The sequence below is a fragment of the Alnus glutinosa genome, chromosome 14, assembly GCF_958979055.1.
Source record: "Alnus glutinosa chromosome 14, dhAlnGlut1.1, whole genome shotgun sequence".
Lineage (NCBI taxonomy): Eukaryota > Viridiplantae > Streptophyta > Magnoliopsida > Fagales > Betulaceae > Alnus > Alnus glutinosa.
In genome coordinates, this window is record NC_084899.1 from 2,109,680 (window position 1) to 2,119,893 (window position 10,214).

Sequence of the window (10,214 nt, forward strand, 5' to 3'; positions counted from 1 at the left end):
TTTTTCTCGTCACGTTCAAGGCAGGCTTTGCTCATTTCTCTTTCCGTGCAACGAGCAAAGTCTCTTTCTAGTTGTTTTTTTTTTTTTTTTTTTAAAAAAAAAAAAAAATATATATATATATATATATATACACACACACACACTTAATTAATTAATTAATTAATTTTAGAATAGAGCAATCCAACACCACTAGTTTGGGACTAGAATTTCAAGTAAAGAGACGATTTTTTTAAGAAATTAAAATAAAAAATAAAAAATAGGAGGGTAAAAAATTAATTTTAAGAGGGTTTGTGTTACAAACCTAAATATTAAGTTTGTAATGGTATAATTTAGGTAGGTTCCTACTTTAAACATACATTTAAGAATATATAAACTCATTTTTATGATTTTATTAGCACTAGAACAATCTTTAACTATACTTACAACCATGATAATTTATTCATAAACCCATATTGACTCAAAGATTCCAATTCTAAAACATCTTAAAGATGTATTGTTATTGAAAGATACAACTCTTACCTGAATTGAAAACAAAGCTAAATTACTATTTCCATGACTTATTTGAAAATAAACCCCCTAACCATTTGTGTAGTTCCACCCCCAACACCACCATTGAGTTCATGTTATTTTAACCCAATGTTTGGTTACACTACAAAAATACATGCTTTTTGTGACTGATTTTTAGTGGCCGACCAGAAATGGTGAAAGGTCACTAAACATTAGTGACATTTGATCAGTAACCTTCCTAGAAGGTCACTAATCAATGGGTCAGTATTTAACTGTTAGTGACGTGTCCGATCGACGCACCACTAATATATAGTGTGTTTAGGAGTTATGTTGTCTCTTGGTTTTTTCTGTTTGATACTAGGAAGATGTGTATATTAGTATATTCCTTGTCAATTCATGACATCGTTAATTAGTTACTTCATAATAATGGCCAAAGTGTAGCTTTGAGGTGTGATTTGAAGTCAAAATGGAACTTCTCAAACTCTTGACAAGCCAAGCCTGCTTCTATTTGGTTTGGAGTTTGGACCATTTCTTAATTGTTATATATTTTGGTTGGATTATATATGCCTCTTTGGAAAGAGCATTTTTAGATGGTGACCCTTGGAAGAGTGGGTTGCCAATACCTGCAAAATGCTTTAGGTTTTGGTTTTGGTTCAGTCTTCCATTTAAATTTTCATTTTTTTTCAAATCCAAGAAAAGTGTGTGTATATATATATACACACACGCACAAGGCTATTAAGCGGTTTTCACATTAATCATAAATTTATAAAAATTACATTTTTATCTCACAAATATTTCACAATAATAACTTGGCAGTTACAATCAATCATTAAGTTAAACAAATATTGATCTAAGAGTTGCATTGTTGAGCTAGCATTACTCAATTTATATTAAGTCCTCCCTACTATAATAGATGATTCTCTTCAACAAATGAACTTCAATTAACAAATTCCAACTAAAATGTACCAATATTTATTGTGCACCATTACAATGTAATTGTAATTGTAGACAGCCGTAACCGTTTAATAACCTTCTCTATTCACCCTTATTTTAATTTGTTTTGGATTATGTAGAGATTAAGGGCCTCCCAAGGAAGCCTCATGGCTTGTGATCAGTTGGTAACCCAACCAACCTAACTAGGTCACTGCCCGAGGATGCCTAATGGCCAACAGCCATGGCTGGCCTGTTGTCATTGTTTGCGGTCGTTCGGTAACCTAGGTGGCCTGTCTAGGCTACCGCTTAGGCTATCTAGCAAAGGGAGAAGGTGTTTTCGGGCAAAAGGTTTCAAAATTAAACCAGGTGCAGAATACATTGACAAACGGTAATGTTTTTGAGAAGTGGTTTTTAAACAACAACAAAAAAAATGATTTAAAATTAAACCATTAGCAAATAGCCAAATATGACCAAAGTCTTACATTAATTAGCTAGGTGGTGATCATTGGAGTGGGAGATTGATATAACACAAATATTATTAATCAATCTAAACTGATCATAGATTTAAGTTAAGTAGTATCTTAATATTATATATTATATCAAAATCTCACTTGAAGACCCAAACAAAGTATTCACCTTTAATTATCAAGTGTTGAAGTGAAGATGGTGGTCAATCCATAATATGGATCTATATATCTAATATTATCTTTTTTATTTATCTCCCCCAACAAACCAAAATTATGCTATACGTTGCCATTTATCATTGTTGCCCAATCAGGTCTGGCAGGCCAGGGAGAGAGCGTTAAGTGTCCCCCCTTCTCTTAAGGTGCCTTTTGTGGAAGAGTAAGGCCCATTGGACTTTTACATAGTATCAAAGCAAGTTCTTTGAACGATGATGGGCCTTTCCCTCCCGATGTTGAACATGTGTTTGACTAAATTAAAGCACCACAAGTGAGGAGGCGTGTTATTCCTAAGGCGTCTTAAAGAGAAAGGATTGAGCCTTCCCTCCCACTACCGCTTTGATGCAATGCATGTGTTTGAACAATAGTGCCACACGTGAGGGGACATGTTAAGTGTCTCCCTTTCTCCTAAGGTGTCTTTTATGGAAGAGTAAGACTCAATGGACTTTATCATGTTAAGTGTCCATCTTTCTCCTAATGTGCTTTTTGTGGAAGAGTAAAGTTCAATGGACTTTATCATGGTATCAAAACATCAGGGCTTTGGCCAATGTTGGGTCTTCTTTTCCGTTGTACACGTGTTTGGACAATAGTCCCACACGTGAGGAGGCGTGTAAGAGTCCCACATTGCCAAGGTATACCTAGGTTGTGGGCTTTATAATCCTTAAGAAAACCTTTTCCCTTAAGATGCCTTTAGGAAAATGATTGGGACTTCCCTCATTCTGCTACTCTGATGCAATACACGTTTTTAAACAATAATATCACACGTGAATGAACGTTTTACGTGTTTTTCTTTCTCTTAAGGTGCATTTAGTAAAACAATAGGCCCATTAAACTATTACTGAGGGAGAAGTTGCAATCACACTTCTTTCTAGTACGTGCTACAGGCTATAGCCATGTGTTTGAATTTACGAGGTACCGTCTTGTCTCAAGTCTGATTGCTGAAACAACATTTTTACATATAATCTATTATTAGACATGAGTTCCAACGTAAGCTTAATTATGTTCGATGATTGGGACCGACGTTGAGCGTGCGTGGGAGCCTGGTTGGCGAGGAGCTGGATTATGCATAATAATAATAATTAGAGGTCAATATATAAGAAAGTGAAATAATTAATTGGATAAAGAAATAGAAGAATTCGAGTAGACAAGACAAATAAAAATCGTGGTCTCTTTTATAATATTATGGGTAAAGCAATCCTATCTCTGAGCCTCTGTGGACGTTCTTGGATCACAATTTAGGGAGTGAAAGAAGCTATTTTAATTATTAATTATAAAACCAATTCAACCAATAATGAAAATGCTTTTTTTTTTTTTTTTTTTTTTTTTTTTTTTTTTTTTAACGAGAGAGCACATGGTTTTGATATATATATATATAGAGAGAGAGAGAGAGAGAGAGAGAGAAAAGTCTTCTAGAAAAAGGCGATTCTTGGCGCATACATAGAAACACTGGCTTTAAAATTCATGATAAAAAATACATATAGGTGTATTAATTGAAAAAAATCAACTACAGCAAGTGGAGAGAAAAAAGAAAAAAAAAAAAAAAAAGGGAAATAATTAAAGAAAAATAAAGAAAACTACAGAATTAATGTTTAAGTTCCAAACGGCAATTAATATTAATTTGAATAATTTTGAATGGTGGTGTTGATGAATTGTTGGTGGTCAAAAGACGCCGGTGGATGATTTTGCATTTCAATGCTTTACAACTAGATCGACCAACAATATTAAGAAATTTAATTAACAAAGACATCTTTTGGCTTTTGCTTAATATGATTCGGGTCTGGTCGATTAATTTGTAAAGCTGATATCCAGTTTTAATTGGGATTTGCATAACCTCGCCAATAGGTCCCCTCCACTCCACTCCACTGCCATTACTGGAAGACTGGTTCTCATTCTATCTCTCCGAGCGACACTTATCTCCCTTAGTTTGCAGTTGTAGAGTGTGTTTGGCTACATGATTTCGTAGATTAAATGTGTGATTTTAAACTAAATTATAAAAAATATATCATTTAAGAGTGTGTTTTTAAAATATTACAATAAAAAAAGGTAAAAAAAAATTGCATTTTCAAACCAAAAGAAATGAAACCTGTTTTTTGAAAGAGTAAAAATTTCAAAATGCAATTAATGAAAACATAAATTTTAAAAACATACTTTTAACCGGCTCCATGCCATGCGAGTGTAGAACTAAACAGAGTCTAAGACTACTGTCGGCGACAACAGTAGCGAAAAGAACACCCTTGGTCCATGGATGAGATTTGTTTCTCAAAAACGTGTCTTGTACAAACACGCTAATTAAGATTAAGAATCATTAATATAAACAAGTACTTGGAGGCATGGATTTGTGCGCGTTGAATATATATATATATATATTCAAGATAGATGCCTGAGATAGGGAGGGTAGGAGAGAAAGAAAAGCATGAAAAAATTGCATTCCAATGGAGCCTGCAGAGTCAGTATTACCAACTGACCGACCTACCCAATATTCTGACGTTATCTCTATTTCGAACATGATTACTATAATGTTTTTCCACATGGCATCTCCCTATTGGTATTGTATCTTCCAAGCAGATTCATATGCCCTCAACATCGGATACAAAATAACATGCGCCAATTCGATCGATCCCCTTTAATTAGTTGCCTACAAATTATACGGAAATCCCACTTTATCTTAATTAATTACCTCATTATTTTATCTTGGTGGTAATTCATGCTGTGTGCTACTAATTAAACAAGCTAGTGTGCATTAGTTACCTGCCTACGTAACGTGTGTGATGAAAAATTTACAAGAAAATGTATTTTTAGTAAGAATAATTTGAAAAATCTTAGGTATTTTTATTTTAAGATAATTCGAGGAACCCTAAACCTCCCAACAACAAACATAAATGTTTGATATCACACTAATTCTAAGATTTTAAGGAACCCTAATTTTAAAAGTTCCTCATACTAAGCACGTAACAACATTGGTTAAAGACTCAACTTACAGAATCTTTGAGTATATTTAGTATGAATCGATGGACTCTCCCGTTATGGTGAAAATCCAAGAAGAAATCAGGCTGATGATGGCAGAAAAAAGTTGGATTCAAATTGTTGCCCTCTATAGCCTATTTTCTAAGTACCCATTCAATAAGATCTTGCAATCTTGTGAACAGGGTGGAACCATTTTTTTTTTTTTTTCAACAAAGATTGATTTAAAGATGGATTGACAATGATACATTAACGTAATGAAATGGTGAATTAACATTATAATAAGTTGTGCAATGATGTAATTAATGGAGATGGAGCATTTGGGAAGAGAATTAATTTGAGGCCAATTCTGCAGTAGTTATATATTCTTGGGGCAGTAGGGAAAACGGGATGCAAATTAGGACAAAAAACACATTCCCATTGGTTGTAGTCCATATGAAGAACATGAAGTGACATAATCCTGGCCCCCCGTACATCCAAGATGTTGACAAAGTGAGCTGTTGACAATTAAGAAAACCCCATCTTATGTATGTACGTAATCCCCGTGACTTTGTTAGTTTAAAATATATAGTATATGTTTGGAACAAGACACATAAATATAAGGAAGACCAATTGGCCTGTCATATTCATATGTATGTGTAAGTCCTAACCTCGAGGGTGCTTCCATGACATGCTCCCTCTCTCTCAGTTGGACTCCACTTGGGACATCAACACTTTCTCGGCAATGAGCTTTCTTAATTTGCACCTACCACACTTAACGTATTCATTATCTTTCAACATATGGCTGAAAGCTGAAAAGGCCAGCTTTGGTTATCCCCACACCGCCACATATGATAATTAACAGATTAATTCAGCTTAATTAATTATCTCTTTGCTTTAACCATGAAACAATCCCTTCTTTTTCTTTTTTAATTATTATTATTTGGTAAAAGACAAAGCTTAAACAGTGCTACTTCTCAAAATAATTAATGTTTTGGTTAATTAGCTTTAAGGCGTAGCTCAAGGAGCATGATCAGGGGTTTATTTTATTCCATCAACTACTACATGCTTTCCAACCAATGATTTGGGTTCTTTCTGGTGAGTTGAAAAAGGCCTAGCTTCCATATATGCAGTAAGAAATGACATGCCCATGACTATCATGATTTGATGCATGATGAAAAATCAATAATTGGATCATTTGGTTTTATATTTTAAGAATTAGTGTTATTTTGTAATCCAATAATAAGCTTGGCCGAAAGTCGATCAAACTAGGGTTATATTTTTTTAAATTAATTATTGCCAAACTAAGTGAGATAATTAAGCGTGAATCCTCTTCCTTTATGTGGTGAGAGTACTCGATCGATCTACTAGATTTCATTATTGGCAAGTGAGATCTTGTTTAATTAACATAATTAAACTTTATTTTTATTTTATATTTTGTGAAGGAAAAAAAAAAAACCCCATCCCCGTGCCGTACGTGTCAATGATACATGCCATTATTCAAAAGAGATGAAACACTAGAAAGAAAAAAAAAAAAAAAAAAAAAAAAAAAAAAAAAAAAAAAAAGAATTTTGATATCTGGTGAAGACCTTTGGTTGATACTTGTCCCTCCCTTACAGGCTGAAGTCGCCGAGCAGTCGTCATCTGATCAATCCATTCACGTTCTCCTTTCGGCATTAGGGATTCAATCTATGATCAATTGCAAGATCTCATGCTATTGATTTCTTGCACATGGATGTTCATGATCTTGAGCCCCACGTCGTTGATCTAAAGTAGCATATATATTCTCCGGTCCTCATAATTAATTAATTATCAGTTTACCTTATTGCATTCTTTTTCTCGTCCTCAATCCAATTCTTTATTTATTCTCGACGCCTTTTAGTTGAAATATATCCACAAAAATTGCACAATCTTGACAATTTTATATCTTAACTCCTACAGATACCATGCACATTGCACACATAAACAGCAACACCCTTCGATCCACACATATATAATATAGTATTATTCGATTACATTATCGGTTTACCCTAAACGAGTACTCCCTTGACCTCAAACAACATTATTTCACGTTGTTTGAACAGTAAACGATGCGGGTAAAATTTCTTGACCCTACGTTTATTGTCATGTAGCAAGCGATACTATTCAAACCTCACTAAAAACTTGTTTATTTATTTATTTAACGTGTATATATATGCACTAGAACTTACATAAGAGCCAACGACTGCATATGATATATAGGATCAATAATTAATGAACAAAATCTTGTTAAGTATGCCTAGATTATGAGAAGAAATTATAGTTTAATTTCAATCCTCAAAACCCGATATAAGTGATAAGTTTTGTTGTTTGGAATTAATATATACATACGTGGGGCCATCAGATCGATCTTCGTTTGTCATAGCTTTGTTCGCAAATCAGAATCTTAATCTTGAGTAAATTGGTATCTTTCTCAGGTCACCATATATATCTAACTTAACTACTCTTAGATCTCTTCAAATATTTGTAAGCAATTAATATGCATATTCTTAATTAATTCATGATTTCGTTTCCAGCAGGGAATTTAGAGCTTGTTTGGCGAAAATTTGATTAGTCATAGGTTGGGAATCAGTGAGAATTTTTAGAGAGATCGAGAACCTAACCACCATTATAATGATGGGAAAGTAATTACATGAAGATAATAAAAAAAAAAGAACATATATACACTTGGTCTATTCTGACAAAAGAACTCGAAGAAATTAAATTGGAGATCGACTATAAAGAATAACACCCACCTCCTCATCAACCACCATTATTCGATCCGTATGGATCTTCTATGAAGATTGAGATAAAGAAAGCTTTGAGAAGATGACAGAAGCAAACAGTTGTCACGAGATTAAAACTATATCTGTAAAAAAGGTGACCTTTTGATTTTGCTTACACCACAGAATCAATCATTGATATTTGCTTGTTCTTTTTTATTTATTTATTTTTTTTAATTTTCTTAGAGCTGTGAGGGAGGTATTTTTGTGTCAGAAGCCTCTTATATATATGGGGGGTCTTTGACAAAGGTTTCATTCAACAGCTCTTTCTGCTCTCTCCTCTTTATATCTTCTCTGTCTCTCATCTCTCATATATACCCATTATATTGCAGCCTTTTTGGAAAAAACACTCTTACAAGACAGCTGCTAGTTATGGCTATAGAGATTGAGCAGCCCTCTGTTGGGCTATCAAAAGTTGCAGTTTCTGATACTCATGGGGAAGACTCTCCATATTTCGCCGGCTGGAAAGCTTATGATGAAAACCCATATGATGAACTCAATAACCCTTTGGGAGTTATACAGATGGGGTTGGCAGAAAACCAAGTAAGAAGGGATCATTAATTTATTGATTTAGAATTTCTCAGTGCTTCATAGAATCTGCATGTCGATCAATTAATTAACGTTGTTTGTTGTTTCCTAATTAAACAGGTTTCATTTGATTTGCTAGAAGAGTACTTGGAAGAGCATTCAGAAGCCTCTAGCTGGGGAAAAGGAGCATCTGGCTTTAGAGAGAATGCTTTGTTTCAAGATTACCACGGACTTAAATCATTCAGAAAGGCAATGGCAAGTTTCATGGAACAAATAAGAGGGGGGAGAGTAAAGTTCGACCCTGAAAGAGTTGTCTTAACCGCCGGTGCTACAGCTGCTAATGAGCTGTTGACCTTCATTCTTGCCGATCCTGGCGATGCTTTGCTTGTTCCAACCCCATACTATCCGGGGTAAGAAAATAGTCCGTTAAAATATAAATTAAATGATTAAATTCATCTCTCCCGATCAACTTTAAACTTTTGGAATAAGTTGTGATTTAACACAGTGTGACGTCCCACATCGTCTTAGTATGGAAATAAGGATGTGCTTATATATATATATATATTCGCACACTTAATGACACAACGCGTTTTAAAGTCGTAATGAACCCATCAGAACTCCGCAGTTAAGCATGCTTATACAAGAGTAGTATCGGGATAGATGACCTACTGAAAAGGCTTAAGATTTTTTGAGTTATCGTATCCATATTCTTGAACTTATGCCTGTCTATATTCTTTTATGGCAGATTTGACAGAGATTTAAGGTGGAGAACTGGTGTAAAAATTGTACCAATCCACTGTGACAGCTCAAACAATTTTCAGATTACTCCAGAAGCCTTAGAAGCCGCCTACAACAATGCAAAAGCCATGAACATCAAAGTGAGAGGGGTGCTAATCACAAACCCTTCCAACCCATTAGGCGCAACAATCCAACGGTTAGTTCTTGAAGAGATTCTCGACTTTGTCACTCGCAAGAACATCCATCTTGTCTCCGACGAAATCTACTCAGGATCCGTCTTCTCACCGACCGAGTTCATAAGCGTTGCAGAAATCCTTGAAGCCCGCAAATTTAAGGATTCAGAAAGAGTTCACATTGTTTACAGTCTATCAAAAGATCTCGGCCTCCCGGGTTTTAGAGTTGGCACGATATACTCGTACAACGACAAGGTTGTGACAACAGCGAGGAGGATGTCTAGCTTCACCTTAATTTCTTCACAAACACAGCATTTGTTGGCTTCCATGTTGTCTAACAAGGCATTCACAGAGAATTACATCATGATAAACAGAGAGAGATTAAGGAAGAGGTATGAAATGATCATTGAAGGGCTTAGGAGTTCTGGTATTGAGTGTTTGAAAGGAAATGCAGGGTTGTTTTGCTGGATGAATTTAAGCCCATTGTTGGATAAGCCTACAAGAGAAGGTGAATTGGCTCTTTGGGACTCCATGCTTCATGAAGTGAAGCTAAATATATCTCCAGGCTCTTCTTGCCATTGCTCTGAACCAGGTTGGTTCAGGGTGTGTTTTGCTAACATGAGTGAGCTCACACTACAAGTTGCGTTGAAAAGAATTCATATTTTCATGGAAAAAAAAGGAGGAGAGAGAAATCAACAAATCTTTTCTCAGTAATCTCTTCCCTTTTTTTTATGGTTCTACCCATTTTGATTCTTTGGATGACATGACTGAGACCAGAGATTTCATTGATTTCTATCTCCTTCTCGTTTTTCCATGAAACCATGAATTCTTTTCAACGCAATTACACTGTAAATCACATTGAATTGGAAAGTAGTTTTGTTTGCTTGCTTTGCTCTGAGCAAGTTTTGCAGAAA

The 10,214-nt window shown here is 34.9% G+C and overlaps 1 protein-coding gene across 2 annotated transcripts; it reads left to right on the top strand.

The window, feature by feature from the left end:
- The first annotated feature begins 7,137 nt into the window (after nucleotides 1-7,137).
- Nucleotides 7,138-10,214, top strand: LOC133857344 (1-aminocyclopropane-1-carboxylate synthase 7-like). Of its 2 annotated transcripts, none has more exons than XM_062292580.1 (4): nucleotides 7,138-7,156; nucleotides 8,194-8,404; nucleotides 8,510-8,799; nucleotides 9,135-10,214. In XM_062292580.1, the coding sequence occupies exons 2-4, from the start codon at nucleotides 8,234-8,236 to the stop codon at nucleotides 10,012-10,014; spliced, it is 1,341 nt and encodes a 446-aa protein (XP_062148564.1). In that variant the 5' UTR covers nucleotides 7,138-7,156; nucleotides 8,194-8,233; the 3' UTR covers nucleotides 10,015-10,214. The 2 variants fall into 2 exon arrangements, with proteins under 2 accessions (XP_062148564.1, XP_062148563.1); XM_062292579.1 differs by lacking the exon at nucleotides 7,138-7,156 and adding an exon at nucleotides 7,778-7,958.